The 24,997-nt window shown below is 42.1% G+C and overlaps 1 protein-coding gene across 2 annotated transcripts in view; it reads right to left on the bottom strand.

The window, feature by feature from the left end:
* Nucleotides 1–23,353, bottom strand: part of LOC131983410 (serine/threonine-protein kinase BRSK2-like) — a 131,901-nt gene extending 108,548 nt beyond the window's left edge. The window contains exon 1 of one of the 2 annotated variants that reach the window (XM_059348129.1): nt 22,952–23,353. In XM_059348129.1, the coding sequence (XP_059204112.1) occupies nt 22,952–23,036 (85 nt within the window). In that variant the 5' untranslated portion in view covers nt 23,037–23,353. The remainder of the gene's footprint in view (nt 1–22,951) is intronic. The other variant, XM_059348130.1, reaches the window with a different exon arrangement.
* Between the last annotated feature and the right edge of the window lie 1,644 nt (nt 23,354–24,997).

Below are 24,997 nucleotides of genomic sequence, written 5' to 3'. Positions count from 1 at the left end.
TAAAGGATATATATGTATATTTATTTATTGTAAGAATTACAGCTCACCACTGTACTTTAATGTTCTTTTTGTATAAAACATTCCGTTCAGTGAGATGTGACCTGCCTGATTTGAAGAACTCTAATTAAATCAGTGTAAACATACAGAGATGAACATACAGGACATGGATATACCACCTCTGTGTTTATGACCCGTCATGTGTGACCTGTCATTAAATTAGCTCTCAACTTGCTGAACATTTCATTAGTCACAAACGGCTCAGGAAACAGCTTCTCCAGCATGCTTCAGTTCTCCCCCACGCCTGCTGACACTATAAAAAAAGCTGATAGCTTGATATTGAGGCTTTCACAGGTGTTTGCAGTGTGCAGGCAACATGCTGGACTGTCCTCTCGGCTGGTGACAGAGGCGTCTGATCGATGCTTTAATGAAACTTTTATCACTCCACTCTGTTGGATGGATTAACGACGCTTTGCCTCTAATGGCTGCTCCTAAATCACTGCCATGAGAGAGGACAGAGCCACAGGGGACAACCGAGTGCCCGGACACACACACACACACACACACACTTACAACACACAGAACACATGCTGACTCTGCCACATAGAAATAGGAAGGCTTACAGAGTCTCTACTGATGCTCAGGTCTGCCCTAACACCAAAATATATCAATGTCATTAGTTAGATTTTGAGTTCAAATTTAAAAATGTAACTCAAATTCTCTGACGTGTTGAAAGCATCCATGTCCTTAATATTCAGTGTAAAGTTTTTCATGCAACTGTGTGAATTCCCCTGGATGAAATTAACTGAAACTTAGCTGCAACTTTGGTGCATTATTAGTGAAAAAATATATGTCAAATATAATCAGCAGGGAGAACAAAATGTATTAAATCTTACTGATTTTTTGCTGTTGACACTCAAATCTAAGAAATGTACTTTGCTGGCCCAAAACCAGGTATTTTACTAATGATCTGTTTTCTTTAAAAATGTGTATATTTTAAGAGACATTTGAAATCACATTTTTTGAGGTTACGCATGGATCAGATCAAGTGGTCCTTATTTCTATTTTCTAGCTAATCAAAACACTGCCAAACAAAGCAGGTTTTGTGAGATGATTGCTATGAGAGGAGCAGGGTGAACAGGCCAAAGTGTGTTGTTTTTTTTAAAAAACATTAGTAGCTTACAGTTGCTTGTTTTTTATAAAGCAATATTTGACAGGAGAGATGTGACATTTCAGGGCAGTTTAAACGGTTTAGAACAACAAATGTTTCCTGTTGCATTCATCAAATGACGACGAGGGTAGATGTTAAAGAGGGAGTGTTAAAGCATCTGTATTCAACCCCACAGCACATGAACATGCCTTTCCCTAAACCTCACCAGGTAATTTAAGTTGCCTTCATGTATAGCCGTAGTAGACCAGGAAGGCTGTTGATACAAACTGTTGATGCTCCTCATGAAGCCACTCTGGACGACAAGTCATTACACTTTCACCCATCAATTCTAAATACAGCTTACAGCAGCTGAAGATCCATAAATCTCCCGCCATCCGGTTGATGTGACAGCTGGGAACTGCTCTGTGTACAGTACGGGATTATCAATCTGTTACACTGGAAATAAATAGCTCAGAAATGTGTAACTGTAAACAACGAGACAAATTTTCATCTACTCAGCCGCGTGTGCCAGCCCGACTGCCAAACGCATATCCTCTTATTCTGACAGGGAGTGAATGGCAGACGGAGGGAAGCCTGAGCGCTGCTGAATGAGACACAGAAATCCTATTAAATGTGTGTGTGTGAGTGTGTATGCGTGTGTGTGTTTGTGCTGGTGTCAGATGACCCAGTGCCTCTGTGAACAGTGAGAACATTGTAAAGCTATGCACGATCACATGCACATTTACCTCAGTCTATCGATGAACGGACTCCTAATAGTTTTCAATTATCAACTCAGATGAACTACAACAACAGGTTGGACAGGGATATATACTATGAAATAAATAAAAGAAATAAAAGTTGCTCCTTCTCTCCTACATAGAGCTACAGATCTCCTACATAACAGCCAGACTGAAAGTGAATTGGTAAGAAACAACATATTTAACATAAGAGCCAGAGGCTGCAACAACCAATAAAAACAGGAGAGAAACCCACAAACACCTGAGACAAAGAAACCATCAATAATCAGTAATAAACATCCCCAAATGCCAAAAAGTGTCATACCGTTCTCTCCCTTCCCCCCTAGTTTCCTGTCTGTCTCTTTACTATAACCAATCCAATTAAAGGTGAAAATACCAAAAAACTAAACTTTAAATACAAGCAATAGAAATTCTGAATGAGCAAAGTAAAATGTTAAAATCTATTAACAAGAGACAGGAAGACTGGACAGTGAATCCAAAGCCGTATTCACACGGGACTAGTATGACCTGAGGACCTGAAGTCATTTGTAATAATTACAAAGGTTGTCTTTGATCTTCATACCATGTGCATCTGCCACGTCTCTGATTTGTCACGGTTAAATTCCTCCTTAAATTACCGACTCTATTTCACCAAACAGGAGTCATGTATATTAGTACTGTGCAAATTGGCATTGTAGTGATTTTTTCCCCCCACAAGGTATTTGCTTTCTGCCTCTTACGAAGGCCTTGTTAGCAATTAAAACAAAACTACACAGAACCATCAAACTATTGTCACTGATGATCACACGCACCTCAACCTCTCCTGTTGCTCCTCACAGCACGCGGACTGGTCAAACAACTGGCTGTTAGGACACAAAATCACACTTGTAGCCTGAGAAGATGGATTCAAAATCTTGTGATCTTGTGGTTTAACTTCTAAGCTTAAGTTACATTGAGACTCAACATAATAAAGGGATAAATCCAGTGCATTTGAGTAAAATACAGGCTTCTGATTTTTATAAAAAAGCACTTTAGTTCTGGTTAAGTGACGTCTTAATGCTACAGCAGAGTGACATTTTAGAATACAGTGTTATTTCATGTTTTTTGTGTTTGAGTAATTCCTGTTCCAACATGAGAGTGTCCCTGTGCACAAAGCCAGCTTCGTAAAGAAATGGTTTTCCCAGTATGTAGAAATCTTTTTGGTAATGTATTAAAGTCTCTCTTTTCAGCTGAGAAATGACATGAAGAAAATATCCGCTCTCTACTTGTCATTATTGCAGCTGACAGGTCCATTTGTTCATTCGTTTTTTACACTGAACATTACTGAGAGTCAACACACATCGTTTGTCAGGAGTCAGGAGGCAGTAAAATCCTTGGAACATGTGTTGTGCAACAGTGACAATGCCTGCAAGCCTCCCATATTCTGAAATATCTCAGAAGAAGGAGAAGAAGAAGAGAGCAGCCTGAGAGCTGCGACAAATGATCCCACCAGTGAAAACACCTCCAACAAGCAGCCGCCCCAGTCTAATCCTGTTTTAAATTGCTTGGGGCCAGTCTGAGCTGAGGAAGTTCAGGTTAGTTACTTCACAAATGGCCCTGTGTACTTAATATTTCCGACATGGTGACAGATCTATAGGTTGTGACAGCCTGGCTGTTTGTGTGGAGGCCCTTCTCAGTCTGTTGGAGACTGAGTTGAACTGAATCTTTCATCAGGCCTGACTGTGACGACTGAGGCAGACCGATGATGGAGCCAGCAGCTCCCATCCCTCAGACACGGTCGCCGTTTCATCCATCGCCCTCCTGTCCCGTCTCTTCCCTGACAAATATACGAGTCCTAAGAAATTCCTCCATCTCTAACCGCAGTCTCTCTTTATCAATCCTCCCCGTATGCAGTTCCCTCACTCCTCAATCTCTACACGTCCATCCATCTCCCTCTCGCTGCATCTTCCTTTAGCTCAGAGCCACACAGTGTTGGGACCACAGAGGAGATGAGGTGAAGCGTGACTGTCCACAGGAGGGTAAAATAACAGAGACACAAGCCTCTGGAGACTGGAGAGGTCACACCAGGACAAACAGGCTAAACGACAAAGTAAACCTACTGGACAGAGATGTTTCATTCTGAGTAACCTGAAAGATTAAAGTCAAGATTAAATTAAACATTAACCCTTTTAGATCACATCTCTGGTCAGATCATGCACTTATTTAACAATGGAGTCCAACAAAACCCACAAAAAAATCTATGACATATATTTTTTTTAAAATCAATATCCAATCGTGTTTTCTTCTTTAAAACAAAATATGGCAAAAGCTTACGTACGTGACATACACCTTATAGTAAGCTAGCAACAGCAGCGACAAATGTGCCAACAGACATACAGAGGGACAGATATACCCCTGGCAAAGTACTCAAAACAGATTTTAAGTAAAAATGTGGTTGAGGTTGGATTCATTCAGGGAAAATGTCGCTCTGTGTCACTGCAGTAAGAGCAGTCAGTGGATCGGGCACTGTTCACTTCATGCCCACACTGCGGTGACTCAAGAATCGGTTGACGGTCGGCAAAGTTCCTTTCATCTCGTCCTGATCTGACAACGTGTGAGGGAGGTGTGTGTCTTCTGTAGCAGAGCAGAGCTCTGCAGCTCCAGTGATAGCTAACAGTAGCTCTAAACTCTAAGCCAGCCCACTTTTTAGCCGTCCGATCAAAAGCAGAGGATTTGATTTAAATCCCTCTTGTAACCGTACAGAAGCTACAGACACTCCAACTTCTGCTTCACTGGGACTTTAATAATACTTGTGTCAATATACAGAACTCAAACGTACAGTAATACAAGTGTATGTGTGTGTTTTGTTAGCAGATGACAGAAATATGGTCTGGTGTTTTCCTGCTCCTCCTGGTTGGTCTTGAATGAGAAGGGAGAGATCCTCAGAGGAAACAAAAGGGCTCTGATTGAGGCTACTTGAGGCCATTGAGTACTTTGGAGAGTCTCTCATTGTGTAACCTAAAACCAAACAGCAGCAACTTAATCAAAGCTCAGCTTTCACGTTCAAAGGCCCATATTGTGGGACAGATAGGATGCCTGCCAATTAGGCCTGACCTCCCATCGAGGAGCATCAATGGGCCACAAGGAGCCATCTCTTCTGGCCACGAGTCATTGTGGACTGACTGAATGCGGACAGCAGCTGGCAGAGAGAGACCGAGGCTGGAGACAGATGGGTGGCACACACAAACAAACAGTTGTTCAAGATCAACACAACTGCAGAGCAGCTCACTAAATATTGTGATCAGTTATTAAGCATGATTACTTTTACTCAGCTGCAGCTCACGGAGCCAGCACAGGAATAGGAAGAGCAGCAGGATCAAACTGTGAGTCTTAAAGGTGATTTCCTGCCTTTAAAATAGCAGAGCTATAAATAATAAATAAATAATATCTCTAAACTATCTTTTGTAACATCAAAACTTATCGTCTTAGAGCAGTATTATCATTTTCACTTTAATAGTTTTTCTTTTCATGCATAATTACAGAGCACTGTAAGATGACGCTGAGGTTTGTTGAGAAATGCATTGAGGAAACCTTTAAAATTAAATTATCTGACTCCAACACAAAGTCCTCACCTATTTCTCTGCGCAAATTGTTTGATGGGGAATGATGAGCAGCAGCTGTCCAAGTTCTCAGTTTAACATAATTTTATTACAATACCTCAAGAAATGTGCATTACAGAGTCTCTGGGTTCACTCTACACATCCCTGATTACACAAAAAGGCTGATCAGTTCATGGAGGTTGGACCAAGTATCATTTCCCTAAAACCCAGTTGTATAGCCTAACAATGTTTACTAAGAATGTAGGTTGAACTCTTCCTCAAAGGTGTCTGCTTCGAATCCGTTGATTTGTCAGTTTTAATCAATATTGTGGACACGTCATGTCACCAAGCAGAGAAGACCGTTATCTTTCTACTCAGCTCTCTGCTCCTCCCTTGTTATGACTTGCAGAGATATTATTGGAGACACAGATTTTCCAATGTCTATATGAAATATAAAACATAAAATATATATTTTTGTGATTATAGAATCTTACTCTAAGTAGGACAGAGAAAGTTAAGCAATGGGATAAGTGTATTAATTATGTATGTATTTAGAGTAATCACAGTGTTCAAACAACATTAGCACATGATCATTATATCAAAGCATCTTGCATGCACAGAGAGGGCACACACATACATATAGTGAATTACGCATGCATAGATAGAAACGTACGCCAACAAAGACAGACAACAGAGACAGAATCACAGATTATTCTAACAGGTTTTATTTTCCAATGACAGCTTCTCTGTATTTCTTGCATGTGACAATAAAGATCTTGAAAACTTGAAACACTTGCTGCTGCTGGAAATGCATGCTGGGATGCAGGAGCCAGCATTGTGTGAGTGGCCAATGATGTGTGTGTTGTGCATTGCCAGCTGTGTCCTCGGCTGCTGTTTAAAGCAGGTCCAACTCCAACACAGACGCTCACACACCATGTGAGACTTACAGTAGGGTGCCATTGTCACATCCTGGCAGCTGATTGGCTGTGCCACAGTGCCAATCAAGCACTAATGAATATTTGGGACCAATTACAAATGATTACATCATCGGCTGGATCGGCTTTCAGTTTTGGAAGGCAGCCAAGGGATCATCACAAAGCTGTTGTCTTCTTCTTCCTTTTTACACTCTTCATGGTCTGCTTTATAACCATCAGCTGATTCACATCTACCCCCTTTTTTCTCTTCTTCTTCATAACTCTTATTATTCCTTTTTCTGCAAGCTTTCTTTTTTAATACCACCTCCTTCCCTCCCTCCCCTTGTCCTCCATCCCCTCCCCCTTGGCTTTTATTCATCCTCCACCATGCGTGCCCCTCCCCCTCTCACTCTCTCTTTCACTCCATCCGCCTCTCTGCCCCGCCCACCGGCCTCTCTGCTTCACTTTAGCTTGCAGCGTTGTCTTTGTCTGCCCGTCCCGAGTGTGAGTGTGTGTGCGTGTGTGTAGCATTGTTGGCAAGCTTCCAGAGCTGAGGAAGGCAGTATGACTCTCTAAGATGCTGGGTTGTATTTTTAGCTCCGGCTCTCCTCACCAGCTTCCTCCTCAGAGAGTCCAGAGGAGCTGACCTGCTCCTGCAGGCTGCTCAGCCCCCCACAGCCCCGATACCTCCACTACCAGCTCAGCCATTCGTCTGCACAGAGGCAGCGTTACATTTTCTCTCACTATACTGTGAGGAGTACTGATAGCTGAAAACTGAACACTGGCACTGAATGTCGGTTCAGATTCATATTTCATTATGTTTTCATTTTAAAAGTAAGTTGTTTATTTCAGACTGCCAGGGGCAAACTTTAGACAACCTTCAATATTTGACAACTCTGGCATGTTTTGTTAAATGGCAAATGTAATATAAGTATGAAATAGGTTTTCCAAAAGTGGTTGTATGAAGGTTTGGAGTCATAGATCAGAATTATTTATGTGTTTAGGGGGCATGGTTTACTGGGATTATCTGCAAAATAACCACCAGGATAATGAAAGGGTAACATTTTGGTCAGATTCAAACCACCAATATAACGACACCCTCTTAAAATAATGTCATTTTTCAGGGTTTTTTGGCGATTGTACCAGAAGTGGCCAGCATCATGAGGGGATGATTAACAATTAAATAGGCCATTATTTTAGGAAGGTGACCACTTTTAATGTTGCATTTGTGTCTGCTATGAAACCCTTGAATAATGTAAACATATTAAGCACTATATATAGGTGATTTCTCGATCACTGCCTGAGAGAATTGCAAAATCCTGTATTCCTATAAGAGGCAGATATTTTTGATGACTCATCTTGAATTCAGGGAAATCAAATGTGATTTCATTTTTGTTGACAGAGTGTGTGTTTGGTTTTTAGTCTGCAAACAACTTTGTTTACATTTCCAAAAGAGACAGTTGATTTTTAATTTGTTAATTTCTACCTTTTCCTCCACCTCCTCATCAACAATGCAGGTGAGGAAGGTGTGGATGAAAGTGAACAGAAATCAACCAATGATTAAATGAAAAACCACGAAAATATATTCAAAATGCATATTCTGTCTCACTTGGAGATATAGGAGGCTCTAACTGACATTTTGCTGTGTCTTTAACAAACGTCATAATTTCCAGCTTCCAAGCTAAGATTTCTGTTTCCATGGCAACAGCCCTCCACAACTCTGACATATGGGAGACAGTGTTTTCGTTTGTTGTCTGCGGCCGGCTGCGTGTTGAGCCCATTTCACACAGCGGACCCAGCAGCCCTGCAGAGCTGCAGTCAGCGTCTCATTGAACACCAGCAGCATTGTGGGAGTCTGTGGGGGGTTTTAGCCTCAAGGACGAAGGCTGCATCAGCAGGGTCAAGCAAGGGAACTTGACTTGGTTTGCCCCCCCACCCAACGGGCTGCCTGTGTTACTGTGCCTGAGGACAGGGAGGAATGAAAGGGAGAGGATGAGGGGAAGAGGATGGGCAGCGGGGCAGAAGAAGGTTGATGAGCTGAGGAGTTCAATGCTGAAAGAAGGGTGTGTGTGTGTGTGTGTGTGTGTGTGTGGTAAAGGGAGGGTGTGTCATGTATCTGGATTTGGAGGATGTAGTGCACCGGTGGCTCTTGGATGTTCAACTAAATATAGAGTTGAGAAAAATGCACATCAAGCTGGTAAAAAAAAACTATGAATAAAAAGGTAGTAATATTACCTACTGACTTTATTTAAGACAGCAACTAACACTTCCTTTACCTTTACTTTCACTTCCAATTTTCATTCATCTCCGGATTCCAAAGAATAATGATGAATAATGAAAATAGATGTTTTGTCTGCATAGTTTTTCTCTTCACACATTTTTTGACCAACATATCCAAATAATTTACAATGTGAAATCAAAAAAACTGCAGATCTTGACAGTAACCAGGAAATATTTTGAATGTGTGCTTGGTAAATGATTTAACAGCACTAAATGAAAACATGAAACTTAAGTTTAATGCCTGATGTGAAATGACAAAAACAAAACAAAACACTTGTATTAGAATAAACAAAAATAAACTTCCCCTTTGTACTCAAATGTCCACGTTCATCCATGAGAACACACGCACACACACACACAGCGTGGTGTTGGGCCATCTGGCAGGTGGTGTAATGAGGGTCATGACCTTCTGTCACCCCCCTCCTCCTCCATTACCAAGCTAACATTTTCACAACAACAGGGATCTGAATTTTTCCTCTGACAGAAAAACAATCAGGCTCCAAACGAAGCTCCGAATAAATACAGTTATGAATTTTGGCAGGATTTAGCAAAATGACAGTTTTTTCAGTTTGTTGATATACGGAACAATATGCAGAAACATATACCGATACAAAACAAAAGTTATTTGGGATTTAATGAGTGTTTTGGTCTTTGCAGTTTTAATTATTCACAGTAAACAGCTTCTGGTTGTGTTAAAATCAGCAGAGTGTCCTTCACACTGGATGGTGGGATTAGTGGCAGATTAAGGCCAGTCCAACAGGGGTGGTGGTTCTGAGCCCTGATCGTCACCCACCACCCACACTCCCATTGTCTCCTCATAGAGGACAGAGACAGAGAGAGGATCCACCAGGACGCTGAGCAGCACTGACCATTAAACTGTGTGGTCACTTCAAACTTTAGTGAAGCTGGATGTTTTATAATAATAATAATAATAATAATAATAATAATAATAATGCATTTTATTTATAGGCGCCTTTCAGGACTCTCAAGGTCACCCACAATTAAAAACAAAACAATAAGAATAAAACAGCAATGGCAGTAATAATAAACAACAATAAAACAATTACAAATTAGAACAATAAAAACAACAATGACAGTAATAATGAACAACACTAAAACAGCACAGAGAAAATTTTTAATTTAAAAATGATGAATATATTAGGGGTAGGCAAGTCTAAACAGGTGCATTTTGAGATGTGACTTGAAGGTTGACAGTGTTGTTAGAGAGCGGATGTACTGAGGGAGTTTGTTCCAGAGTCGAGGGGCAGAGCAGCTAAATGATCTTAGTCCCATTGTGGCTAAATGGGCGGAAGGGCTGAGGAGGAGTGAAGCAGAGGAGGTCCTGAGTGTACGGCAGGGTGTGTAGGTTTGAAGGAGCTCAGTGAGGTATGAGGGTGCAAGGTTGTGGAGGGCTTTGAATGTGAGGAGCAGGATTTTGAGTTTTATCAGCTAACATGTAACTAATGCCATGTAAAATCATCATCACTCTCCTTATTTTCACTTGTGGCAGGAGGTAAAATGATTTTTAAACATGATCATAGTAGACATTTTTTGGTTTCTCATTCAACATTCATCTTTCAGCTGTTTGTCTTTGCTGCCTCAGAAACAACAGATGCTTCTTTTCACAGAAGATTCAGTCAAAGCCTGCCGTTAGTTTAGAATTGGCCACAGCAAAGATGAAAAGTTCATCCACGACTCACACTGTGCTGTTAATGTGTGAACCCACAAAAATATTGACAAGCTGCTGCCATGAGACTGTCCTCCAACCACACAAAATGTGCCAGTCTGACAGTTTACCACTACGCTGCCATGCCATTATTCCAAAAGCCCAGCAGGCCGAAGAGGTGATAATTTTCTCCAAAACCACAAACTTTGTCTAACCCTAGCCAAGTGATTTCTGTACCTAAACCAAACCACAGCGTGGTCAAACCATAAAACATAATTATATTTTAAGAAGCACGTCTGCAGCCACTGGACTCTGAGACACGAGAACAATGAGCTGTCCCTATTCCAACTCAGATCTTATAGTCTTTTTTTTTTCTTTTTCCAAGTAATTATAACATTGCCCTTAACAAAGTGAGACATCATTACGACAAAGTCCAACAAACACAAGCAGTTGATTAGCTAAGTTTTAAAAAAGCCACAATCACATTTGGAGGTCAAAGTGAAAGTGAGCTTTAATTGGCACAAATAACACACGGTCGCACAGATTTTAGTTTAAAACACCAAGTCAGTTCAAGAAATTGTCTCCTCCTCCTTTAGCACTGCCTGGGTCTTTGAATCAACTACAAAACAGACATCTTACTCCAGATTGAGGCACAACATCAGCTTTTTGTAGCATCAATACTGAGATGCTTTGTCTGAGTTTGTGCACATGGGAACTGATCGACATTCATTCCCATACTGCAGCGACAAAGTACATCTGTAGCATGCATGCTAATGACATGCTATACTAGTATACTGACATATTAGTGTTTTAAGTGTAATGCTAGCACAAAAAAAACAACATAGAATCTGAAAGCCTGACTCTGGGGACCCACTGGTCATGTAACACACTGCACCAATTTTCATTTCGATTAGGTTTTTCTACAGATAATAAAACATATAGTGGAATCATGTACAAATGTGCTTTGTAAATTTTAATTGCAATTCACTCATTAGATTGTGATATTTCTTGTGTATAATTATACATGTCTGGTCTGACAGTAGAGCTGCAGGACAGGTCAGAGAGATCACCAAAAACATTAGGATTCATGTCTTTGGCAACCGTGAACATTCACAGCATACGTTATGGAAACCTTGCCAGTCTTCGTTGACTGCCGCTGCCACCATCCTGAGCTGTTGCCGCCAGCAGCTTAAAGTAATGTTTATCATCAAATTATTTAGCATGGTATAATTAATTTAACTACTCATCTATAACCTCGAGGCATGCAAGTGTAAGTCATTTACACCTGCAGTATGTGTCTCACTCTCTTTCTCTCCCTCTCTCTCTCACACACACACATGTAACCATAGCTACGCAGTGTTAATGCAGAAAGAGTTTCACAAATAATGTACTGCAGCCAATGCCTCTTTTTTCCCTCCAACAACACTGACAACACTAGTAAGACATGATTGTGTGTGTGTGTGTGTGTGTGTGTGTGTGTGTGTGTGTGTGTGTGTGTGTGTGTGTGTGCGATTACTGCAGAGAGGCTGCAGCCAGTCTCTGCTGTAATGCAGCACTGCAGCCAAACAGTCCTCACGCCACACTGCAGGTCACAGAGACAGAGAGCTCCCTGAAAATACTGCAACATAGTGCACTCACGCGCACACACGCGCACACGCACACGCACACACACACACACACACACACACACACACACACACACATCTTCCTATACATGTACAGACCATCACTGACCTAATGCATTTAGTTGGGTTTTAATATCCCAACTAGTTCCTAACCACAACCCATTACCCAGGCCTAACTTAAACTTGATTTGATCTTGACTTTAAAGTTTGGCCTTTAGACTTGGAAAGTCCTTTCAGGTAGGATGGAAAATGTCAAAATGTAGCAAAAAATGTATTCACAATGCAGAATGATGCTTTAAAACTGTGACTGGTCCTCACAAATATAGCAATACAAGGCCTACAAACACTACCCATGCATGCACTGCTATGGAACCACATGATGGAATTAGGCTTGTGCCGACTGGTCATAAGGTCGTATATCAACGAAAGGGATGTTTGGTTTTTCCTCACAGATATCAAGGCCATTTTAACTTACTGTCAGACTAAAATAACCTCTAATTTCTGTGACCTTCTGTACATCAATAGTTGTTTTGTTGAGCAGCATGTCCGCCAGCTGAGCCTCGTTAATCAACACAAATTATGAGGGAATTTAAAATCCTTAATTACAAACCAGTTTGAGTTCTCTTTCGCCAACCTCCCCGTTTTCTGAAGAGGGAAAGAGAGAAGCGATTGCTAACTGCTAAGCTAACAGAACAAAAAAATAAAAAATCACTCCGCCGTAGATGGTATGTGTGTATTCAGGAAGGTTTCTTATTAAGATGTATTGTGTCATTTAAGACCTTAAACTCCACAGCATCTCGAAGACGAACACACACACACACACATACACAAACACACGCCTGGGAGCAGAAATACCTGCCAGCACTACCAGTAAAGTGAGTATAATGGCGTTTCACACGCCCTGCCCCCCCACCCGTTAATCTCATTATGCCACATGATTGGATGTTTCATTGAGGCTGCAGGCGCCAGGAGACGCAGCTCATCTGCACGTGCCACCGCTGACGGGCCATCTGTGTGGACTGGACCCCTATTCTGAGGCAGGAAGGGGTTCTTCCAGAGCCCAGGCCATATGTGGCGTTCACCAAGAGAGCAGCCCTCTGGTGCAAAAGAACATGAAACAGCAAAAGGCGGAACGAGCACGGTGCCGCAGCCTGCTGTCCCCGGTGCTCATGGGTAATGCTAATGAGCAAACTGCAAAAACCTCATCAAGGTCTCGTAGTTAACTGGACTTTCCGTCTATTTCGCCGTGAAATCCCAAAGTCAAATCGCTTGTTACCAAAAGCACTCGGCCATCCCATCATGCACTAGTCGGGGGTTTTAGTAGACGGAGGGAGGGGAGTTTATTTATCTAAAATGAGATACCGGAAATTCTATATTGCTAAGAAATGAAGTGAGGGTCGAGCGTGGGCATGGGGCCGGATCAGGGAGAGAGGGAAGTAAAGCGGCTCTTCAAATGGTAATTTCCCCTGCTCCACTCCTGGATGCTGTAAGTGCTGACTCAGGGGGAAAGTCCAGATTGCTTTTGGAAAAGGATGAAAGAGAGTTTTAGGGAGAGAGAGAGAGGGGGGTGGGGGGGGGAGAGAGAGAGAGAGAGAGAGAAGGGGGATTTATGCTCAATTTCATTAAGTTTTTGGCTGGGGGAAGAGGGCTGCGGGACCATAAGGGGCTTATCTGGAGCCATAACCCATTCCCATTTGATTACCGGCTATTGATTGAGGCATTAAATTGGTCTCTGTTGAATATGGCACCATGTGAAGACGTGCCGTTTGGGCTATCAGACTTGACAGGAAGTGGGACTGGATTAAAAGAAGATGGCAGATAAGATGCAGAGCAGATCCTGGTGGCCACAGTGACGGAGCAGCTAGGAAGCCACAGTACAAACAATACTGGAGCTTTAACAGCAGACCTGTTTGGTGCAGTTAAAATTACTGCTGTCATTCTGATTATTGTGGGAACTGCTATGAAAACAATCCATATAAATGAGACATGCATTTTTGTCTCGTGACCAAACAACCTAAAAAAACAAACCAACCAAACAACAAACAACCTAACCCTAACCTGTATGCATGTCAGCATCCCTGATCAACCACAACCTGAAAATGAGTTCAGGGAAACATCTTCAGAATGCTCGTTATGCCAAACCAGGAGGACAGTTTCAATCTATAATGGTCAAACATTGTTAAAGAAATATTGTCGTAAGAGCCATCTGAAATCAGATTTTTTTAATGACCAAATCAGATTTGAAATGTCACTGGAATCAACACGTCTCCAGCCTTCGCTCCACCAGAGCAGCTCTGGTTGCCCGGTTAGTAATCTGCCTCACAAACCCGGTGTGTCGTGTGAGACTTGAATGGAGTCTTTGGATGGAGGATAACCTGTGTAAGGAGTTTTCTTGTGCTTCAGGGTTAAAAACATTTCTCTTTATGTACCAGATGTGCAGCAGCAAATCAGTAATAAATGGCGGAACTTCTTTACTGTCAGGCAGCTCCACCTCTGCTACACCACTGTTCTTCATCTTAAGGTGTTACAATCAGGCTGATAAGTGTTGATGATTGGGACTGATAGAGCCTGATGGCACCGCTGCTGCCCAGCAGGATCTCCAAACCTCATTTCCATCCGGCTGATCCATACAGATGTTATCGACACTGCATCGCACACGTCCACACTGAAGGCAGGCGGAGCCGTCGCAGCAGGTGGCAACAAGGTCCCACAAGTACACACCAACATATCGACTTTATTGGTACAAACATGTGCTACGTATTTACTGCTACCAACAAAACAATCACCTGCACTCACATGACGGTTATCCAGCTGTGCATGCACACTGCAGGAGTTGATTAAAGCGCTACCTACCACATAATAAACATAATTGACTGGGGATAAATTCAGGACACGAGGTTGTACGTACAGAGGAGGTAATGGAGCTGGGAGAGCAGGGCAGAGGAGTCCCTAGAGACTAGAGAAATCACTCCTCCACCAACAGACAGAAAGACAGGGAGGTTCTTCATAGAGCAGGCTCGAAGGACAGGGAGAAAGAGGAGAGAAGGAGGAGGCAACTGGGAGGAAAGTAGACAGTAGAAAGCGGACAGGAAATGAGAGAAGAGAGAGAGATGGGGAGTGACACACATAAAAGGTCCTCTGGACACAAACTCAAGATATTGAATATTAAATGACTTACAGGGCCGAACAAGAATCTGAAGCTTCATTCATGACAGTGGCATTCAAATTATAAATCAATATTCGAATGCTACGCATGTCTATTCATTTTGCTTAAACACAGCATTTCTGCACAGTCGCAAATAAAGATAAGGCAACACTTATATTTTTTTAGTATTAAGCAATTTGTGGGATAGGATTCTAGTAGCTGCGTAGGATTGTTTCCTACGGGTGTGATACAAACATTTCCAGCAATTCAGAGCAGTGTAAATAGAGTTAGACTGATACATCAGCCAGCTGATATTGGCCGATCATAGTTGTATCAGTTGTTGTCTGATATGCGCCGATGTTAAAGTTATTTTTACAGAACATATAATGCGGTCTAACAGCAACATAAATTACATATATATTACCATAATAACAAAACATGCATTTCTGCTCTAACATTATTATAGTAAATTAGTTAAATCATTAAAAAATTATATTTGTTTGGATGAGGATGTCATAAAAAAGTAAAAACTCAATAGAAACTTTAAATATATATTAATAAAATAGGGGGGGAAAGAGTTGACATCATCTATTATAATTACCACAATAGGACAGAAATCATTTGAAGAAGTAAGACAAACCCCCCACACACACACAGATCCTTCCTGCTCTCTTCAGCTACCTGCATATTTCAGCAGCAGCACCTGCTGACTTGCACCCGGAGACTTGTTAGTGACTGACAGCCACAGGCAAGATGACTGCAGTCTAAACTAACTCAACACTCTGAGAGCCCAAAGCGACCCAGGAACAAACGAGGACTGCATCCTGTAATGCGTGCGTGCGTGCGTGTGTGTCTGTGTGTCTGTGTGTGTCTGTGTGTGTGTGTGAGCAAGAGACGAGCATGGCTTCAGCTAACTGAATCATACTAACAGCATCTCTCCGTCGAGCTACGCGAGATAAACAGACTTTGTTCTTCCTGTTCCCACGCTATCAAAGATTTTTTTTATCTGATCTGAAAAATGTTTTTGCTTTCTTTTCTTGCATCATTAATTTGCTTAGCACTTCCAACAGCAATGTCTATTAAAGGCTGCTTTCATCCTGTGATGGCTACTCTCACTTTATCTCCCCCCGTGCTACAGTGTGGAAACAAACGGGAATTTTAAATCGAAACAAAAGTAGATCACAGTTGTATTTCCTTGACATTGGGACTACATGATTCCTTCCACTACGACAGTACCAAAAATCGACACTATTGTCGGAGCTGTTTTTACAGTTTTTCTTTTTCTGTCGACTTTTTCCTGCTAAATGTGGAAGCATCTGTTCAAACAGGGGGTGCATTAGTCTGAATGTGTCCTGTGAGGAGAAGCTGTGGATAATCTGGCAGACAGAGAGGCATTAGGCGCGCTCGGAAGATGAAAATCGTGCCTCCTCCCAATAATGACTCATTCAAGCGGCAGGGATCCAGAGATAGTCTTGAGCTTTAGCCTGACAAGCTCAGAGAGAGAGGGGGGTAGAGTAAGTGAGCGATGTAAAGAAAGCATAAGAGAGACACAGATACAGAGATGGAGAGGGAGAGAGATGGGGGGTAGTTTCACAGTCATTGTTTAATGGCTCAGGCGAAACAACCCCCCCTAGCCTGAGCAGAGGGGCCGTGCAGAGCGAGCATACCTCCAACCAGCCACACAAGAGAGCATTCCTCCGGTTGCCATGGTAACCGAGCCCTCAGCTGGGAAGGCGAGCGAGGGAGAGAAGCCAAAGGGATGTACTGTATAGAAAAAGGGGGGAAGAGAGGAAGAGGAGGAGGGGGAGTACGGGTTGTTTGACACCAGCCATAATTTTGATTATCCCCCTCCTGTCTGCAGAGAAAACCTCCCTGCAGACTTCTGTCTACCCGCAGTACTTCCTCCCCCTCCTCTGCAGCTTTGGAGCGCGTTCTTTGCAACCACTTAGTTTTTTGAATGTTGCTGGAGAAGATGCACTGCCAGGCAGGTGGGAAAGCAAACTCAAGAGAGAAAAGAAGAGAAATGAAAAACTAATTGCAAAGTTCCAGAAGGATGCTACCATCAGCTCTTTCCTGATGCAACCTTTCCCACAGCTCCTCATTCCTCCTGAAACTGCTCACTGAGCACTCAACAACAACAACTAAATATAAGGATTCATTCAAATCCTGCAACAAGGGCTAGGAGATATGGCTAACATATTCTATTATGATGTGTCATTTTATAACAGGATATTGATAGTATCAGAGAGTTTCTGGAAAACCAGTTGAGACACCATAATTCATTAATTCAATACTAAAATATGCAGAATATGAATGTAATATCTTTAACGTGAGCAGAACTGTTTTCCACAATATGAAAAACTGAACTGCAAAAGAGATCAGAAAATGCGCAATTAGCAATGTTTCCCCTAATCAGTACACTGCAATGTTCATATCACACCAACATAAAGGCAAAATTTGAATCTTCCAACAATATACATGCAATTAAAATGTATGCAAAATGCATATTCAGAAGTGTTTTCTGCTCAATTTTAAAATGTTTTTTATAGATATTTTTAAAAAAGTATAATATATTAGTACTCAGTGACCGCAACAATAGAAACCTCTGTTCATTGAAATGACCTATTCTTATTCTTATTAAATTTCATATCGTTCCTGTCTGTATTCAAATGAGGTGGCATAAATAACTTGAACTGTTTTACATTTAATGCAGCATAATGAAGCTTACCAAGTTCAATAAAACATATCTCTAAAAAAATAAAAAGACATTCACTGTAAAACATCTAGGCATGTTAATGAAGACACACAAGGCATCTCTATCACGAACACACACACACACACACACACACACACACACGTATGGCTGTATATATGCATACGTACGCAGTGAGTCATGGGAGTGCTACCACCTGCAACCTGCTGATAATGAAGCTGTATTTCAGCCACCTAAAGGCAGCCATCTGTGCTGGAGCTCTCCCTGCTGCCCCCACACTACCCCCACCACACACACACACACACACACTCACACCGCGGCACTTCTCTACTGGAGCCGAGGGACTATAGTCTTTAGGATTTTCCACGTCAATAACATGACACTTTCATTATAACACAACAGGGACACACACACACACACACACACACACACACACACACACACACACACTACAGGTTAAAAACAAATAAAAATGAGCGATGTTGTTGTGTTCGTGACGTAGTTACCCACAGACTCAGAGGGATTTTGTAAATATTGACCTGTTTGAGTGATCCCTGTGTCTCTGATAGAGAATTCAAGGCTCTTACTTTAAATTCTACTCCTACCTCATGTGGCTGATAGCTTTTTTTTCTACACACTGAATAGATACATATTCATCTGTCTCCACCCACCATGCTCACTTTGGTGAATGGCCTACATTAATGCATTGTTTTATACAAAGCACTTAATAGTTTTGCTTCTTTTAAACTCTACCGTGCAGAGAGCTGCCCTGATCAAGAGGAGCAATCTGGGGTTCAGGATGACCCAAAGACAAGTCAACATGTGGACATGGACATGGATCAACCTGCCAACCCTGAGACAAACAGATGACCAGCTCTCTGCTGAGCCAAAGCTGCTCCGACTACATGAGACTGCATGGCAAACTCTCAATGTTTATTATCTATATCAGCTTATAAACTCCAGAGTCAGTCAGGCTCTCTACCAAGTGGATACCTTTTATATCCACACACTCACAACCTGTAATCTAAAACTATCTGCATTCTCACAACTTCCTGTTCACTCACAAAGTGAAAAAAGTAGATCACTGAGACGGAGAAGAAATTAACACAGAGAGAGGAGAAGAAGAGTTAAAGAAAGCAGTCTCACAGCGAACACCAAGTGGCCATTGTCGAGAGATGAAACCATGACAACCGACCCCACTGTTGGGCAACACTTGGAAAATGAGCGCTGTATGGAGCCTGGGAAACCAGTGTAAAAAAAAAAAAAAAAAGAGTTCACTACTTCAACCACCCCCCACACACACACATGAAGACACACTGACTAATTGTTCAGAGTCAGCACAGGCTCTCGCCATTCAGCCTCGACCAGCAGACACACACCATGAAGGCATTGTTCCAACTGTATCTCTGCAGAAGAAAACCATTTATCAGAGTGGGAATTTAAAAAAGCCTACAGTAGATGTTCAAACGAGCCTCTGTGGTCAAAGCTGAAGCAAACAGCCAGAAGTACAGATGCAACCACTGAAGCGTCGCATTCGTTTGTTGTTTTCTGTGGTTAAAAACCAGGTTTATTATCTCAGCCAGGCACTGGGCTGCAGCCTTCAGCCGTGTGTGTCAGTCCGTCTGTCTACAGCTAATTTCACATTCTACTGGAAAAATCACTAATTTTATTTTTGCACATTGATGCCTGTTCATCAAGGAACTCTTGTGGTTGCAGTGATTCACAATTTTCGTAAAAAACTATTTTATTGGCAGTTTTATACTGTCACCAACCGCTGACTCTACAATTCTCTTAACTGGCCAGAAGGAACACAATTTTGTAACTGCAGATCAATACTGTACCCGATATGTTGATCCACTAAAGTTAGAAACGAATAAATCTTTTTTTTTTTTTTTTATCTTCACACCATCTTGACCATAACGTTTATTGCTGTTCCATGAAAAAGTTGCCTTCAAGAAGGCGAGAGAGCTGGGTTTTGAGAGAATTTGTCAACACAGCTGTTAAAACATTATTCAAACTGTATTTTTAAGCACAAGCTGAAGCGTTTAATTAGTTGCTACTACACATTATGTGTAAGTGAGTGTGGTGCACTCCTTTATTAATAAACTGTATCAGAGTCAGCAAATCCGGTTCATGTCTAACATCCAAAGAACAAAACCATTAGTCCACTCCCTCATAGATCCCCTGTGTTGCTCACACACACACACACACACACACAGTAACAAAGAGCGTGGGCTTGCCCTACACTTGTGGAGGAGGTTCAATGATATACGGGCTTCCCTGTCTGCCAGCTCAGCTCCGAGCCTTCGATTCATACCAGCAGCCTTCAACAAGCAGAGAATCACTCTTCTTGAGCCAAACAGCAGCTGCCGTACCAAACAGAACACAGACACACAAAGACACAACTCTGCACATGATTTCTACAATTCTATATGCATATTATGCACTTCACTCTGCTTCATTTAGAGGTATTAGTCTTGATCTCTGTACATTAACTTCTCCACCTCAGAAAAACAAAGGAAGAAACATGGAGGCTTACAAGTTTCAATCTGCTGTTGGTGCAGAACCCAGCTAATGTTACATTAATACATGAACCCATTTGCTAGCTGACAGGTTGTAAGGCTACCACAAACACATATTTTCATTAGTGATTGATGCGGTGCTAGTTTTTCCCAACAATCAATTTACTGTTGAGTCTGTAAGAGAGTAAAAATGATTAAATTCCCTATTAAATTGTCTCAGTTTGAGAAATCTAGCTTTGAACTCACAACATGGAGTTATCATTTAAAGTAAGCCTCCACATTGTAAGTAAAAGGGAAATCCAGACTTTTTCAACAGATGATGTGGAGCCATCAGAGCAAGGACTGATGAGATCACAGTCATGGCTGTGATGGACAACAGCTATAGAGGCATCTCTGCTTCTACTGTACTGCAAATGCTGCTTCCAGAAGCAATAAAACAGGAATGTACTGTGTGTATTGTCCTACAGGCAGAGCAGAGTGAGGGATGTGCTGAAATGGACCTCTACTCATCGTCTGATTCAGTTACTATAATTAATCTTGTTGAAGAACAAAGCAAATCATCTGAGTGTCTTTGTGCGAGTTAAATGCACACTACTGCAGTTTTATTCCATCTGCTAAATGGAAGTATTGTGTAATTAATACAGCAGCAATAAAGGCTGTTACAGTCCGACCAGATAATTGGTTGGTTATGAATTATTCACCCACCGAGGGAGCAGAGCAGCATATAGCTGCTACCTGCTGCTGCTGGAGGGAGACACCTTGATCATTTCTGGCTGCATGTGACCACAGATGGCGGGGCGACTGAAACAGAACCTGGCCTGAACTTCTCATACAGAGAAGCACAGAAATGCATGCCCATAGACACATTTCAAACTAGAGATGAGCAGACTCTGTGCTTCTCAACAGGGACTGAACAGACATCAACACTGCCTGGTCTTCAAGAAACTAAAAGATCCTTTATTTCTCCATGTATGAGCGTTCTCAAAAGCACCATTGTATTGTACATTTTGTTTGCTGGGACGGACTACCTAATGGATCTTTTCCACTGAAGGGACATATGATGTATCATATGACAATGTGAAAATAATGTGTCAGTGTTTAAAGTGTCAGTCAGACATGAACCTACAGTGAATTGAAAATCATTACAAGCAGCTTCTCTCATCTTTATGGAGCTTGTTATTGAGTTAAGTTTAGCCGTCTGGTCTGCAGCTTTCGATGGTTCTACCTTAGCGCTCTCACAGCATCGTCACACAGACAGCTGTGTTCAGAGACAAGCTTCTAAAATCCATTACCCACTACCTGCTCAGCACCAAACAGCAGACCGGCAAAGTTGAGACGAGCATTGAGCAGCAAAATAGCCAGATGTTGGTATAGGGAACAAACTGGAGCAAAGCGGAGAGCAAATATTGGAATTTACAGTGCAGGAAACTGATGTTAAAAAAAATGAAATAAAGTGAAAGGAAAATAAAGGAGAGCTATGCACACGGTAGAGAAAACTGAAGAACTGCAAGGCTGTTTGATATGATCATGTCACGTTCAGGTAAAGAAAAATTTTGTTTATTTTGGTTGTAAAATACAACGGAAGTTATCAGAAGTCCTTCTGAATGGATGAAGGGTTTGGGTTAGGGGTCATCTCAACTTCTGTGATATTTGAAAACCCAATTTATCCCTCATATCTTTACATTGTTTTCTTGCCTACTTCAGCTAAACACCTTGACATGTATTTTCATACCTGAACAGATACAGCACATCGATTTGAAGTGTTGAGGTGTTTCTATATATTTTGCCCATCCAATTTATATCAAGGGCCATACCTCCGAGGATGACACAATACATTCCACCAATAGCAATCTGCAGCCTCCAAAATGACCAAAGTTGAACACTAGAACAATCCAGAGAAAATGGTTCAAAATGACTTGTTAAATACTGAAAACAACACTTTGGGTTTGATTTCTTTTGACATGCTACCAGAGATAAACATCAGCTCTGTGTTTCCAAACATGTACTGTGACATACAGTACAGTAGGGCCTATTAGTATCACCAAATATCAGCCAGCCTGCTATCTTAACCCACCGAGAAAGAGTCCAAAGACGATCTCACAATCCTGGCACCATTAAAACAAATATGTAGAAATGTGTGAGGTTGCAGTTGCAGCTGCAGTGTGTGTGTGTGTGTGTGTGTGTGTGTGTGTGTGTGTGTGTGTGGGGACTGGACAGTGCAGCATCACTGCTCTGCCTCTTCTGCAGAGAGCAGCCTCAGCAGATGGATGCTTTAACGGAATTAGAGACAAGAAAAATCACAAGGGCCCATTATCACTGAGCCCTCTCTGCCTGACAACAAGGATTAAAGGCACACTACCACCATCATCATCATCATCACCACCACCATCATCATCATCATCACTGTCATCATGATCATGAAAGCAGCATCTCTCCCTGCATGCAGTGGAGCCGCATCCACCAGAAACATCCGCACTTATCAGGCATTTCTCCGCAGCAGCACATTCAGAACACGCAGATGCAAAAAAAAAAAAAAAATGCAAACCAACATGATGTCAGCGAGTCAGGCGCGGTGATGCTGAGAGTCCTGACAGCATCATCCGCATCTGGAAGCTTTCACTAACCTGTCTGTCCTTTGCCCAGCGTCTTCTCCAAGCGGTACGGTCCCACATAGTTGGCGTAATGCCCGCTGTCCTTGCCCGACGACATTTTTTGGCGTGAACTGCCTCGCGGGGAGTAATTTCTCTTGCGGGTGTCCGTGCGGGACGCGTTTCTGGAGAGGAAAAGGCAAATCCGCGGCGCAGTGGAGTTCGCCTCGGTCGGCAGTCCTGTCTTTTTTGGCTGCTGGTCGCTGCAATATTCGTCTCCCCGTGCGTGCGCGTGTACGTGCGTGCTTATGTCTCCGGGTCCGGTGCTCACGGTCCTCCGCCTGTTCGGTCCTCGGTGCGGCTCAGACTGCGGGTTTGAACCTGGGTGTCATGGTGTTGATGCCGGAGGAGCGGTGCGCTGCAGCCCCGTTGGGTGTGATCTGATGATGGGACAGCATCTACTGCTGCTGCCTGCCGCTCCAGCAGCCTGCGTCAGCAAACAGCCAAAGCGAACACACACTTCCGGTCTTCCCTTTCAAAGTACAGGTTACTCACTTCAGTAGCAGGACTGCTGCAATGCTTGTGAAGTGAAAGGTTACAGTAGTACTCCTTTTTTTTCTATTTCTCATATTTTTCTCTCAGTGCAAATATTGCAGACAATAAATAAAGGTCCTGACTATACAACATGAAGTACTCTAACCATCTATCGTACATGTTGGTGTATGTGTTTCTAAGGCAATAACCAACAATTAGACTACTTTCAGTAAAGATTAATCATAATCATCATGTTCAATACTCAGTTGACCATCACATAATACAATATGTTAGAAGCCATAGTTAGGTAGCATTTACTTTTTCTGCATAAATTACTCAAACAATTAATGAATTATCAAAACTTTGAATTACTTTTCTGTTGATCGACTAATTGTTTCAGCTCAGCTTTTCATACGACATTTCAAGCTAGTTTCTGAGTTTTGGAGATATGGATCCCGTTCATGGCAGATTTTTTTCCACACTGTAAATATCCATATTTCATTAATGCAGTAGTGCAATAAACATCCTGGATTTCCCAACAAAACTGTCAGAATTTCAGATGACAGAAGAAAAAAATGCAGCAGTTTTCTGTAAAAGCTGCAGGTATTTGCAAATCAAAAAGGTTAAAATAATATGGAATTCATTTCACACTTAGCTAAAAAGCTGCATGTTATTTTCAAAACTGAATGATTGTCAGTGAGGGTTGGTGCTTTGATTTGAAGTTTTTCTATCATCTAAAAAATGTGGTTTTATTTTGAAGGTCACTTTGCCTTACTTCCGCTGACAGTCTGGCTTGACGCAGCTGCTTTAATTAAGTAACACGCATGCGCACACAGCTTTCATCGCAGGGGTTGGTGATTGAATTCGGGTCGAGGTGACAGTGGGAGATGAGAGGCTGCCACTGCTCAAAACTGCTCTTTTTAAATCTATAAATAGCCCAAACAGAATGCAAACCAAAAAAAATAACACATTAATACCACAAAGACCCAGAAATTTCCCAGGATGCACTGAGGAGACACTGTACTTTCTCAGTTTTCATATTAGCTGAAACAAATGTATGTCCAATTGTTATGCACATTTCTGATTGCTTGATTGATTTCTGAATTTCTGCTTGTTTATTCCATTTAGCCAGACTCTCAAGAATTAATTATAGATGAAGAATCATTTGAGTGTGTGTGTGTGTGTGTGTGTGTGTGTATGTGTGTGTGTGTGTGTGTGTGTGTGTGTGTGTGTGTGTGGTAGTGATGGTGGGGGGTGAAACATGTTACATGCTGGGACACTTTCACTTGATTAAACCAGCGGTTGGTGACAACGACCATCTATCTGTCTCATCACTCCTTCACAACAAAGGCCTTTTGACCCAGCACGCTCAGTGGCAGATGGGCCCCCGCACCTCCACCCTCCTCCAGCCTCCCTCCTTCTGCTTCCCTCTTCCTTATCTACCCCCCTCACCCACCCTCCTGTCAAATACATGTCCCTAACAAAGACAGGGGGGGGCTCCGTTTCACCACGTCGGACCAGATCGCCACGGGACAGCTTTCCTCCAAA

This window comes from Centropristis striata, chromosome 2, assembly GCF_030273125.1.
Source record: "Centropristis striata isolate RG_2023a ecotype Rhode Island chromosome 2, C.striata_1.0, whole genome shotgun sequence".
NCBI lineage: Eukaryota > Metazoa > Chordata > Actinopteri > Perciformes > Serranidae > Centropristis > Centropristis striata.
The sequence above is the reverse complement of the archived record's forward strand: the minus strand, read 5'-3'. Positions and strand labels throughout refer to the sequence as shown.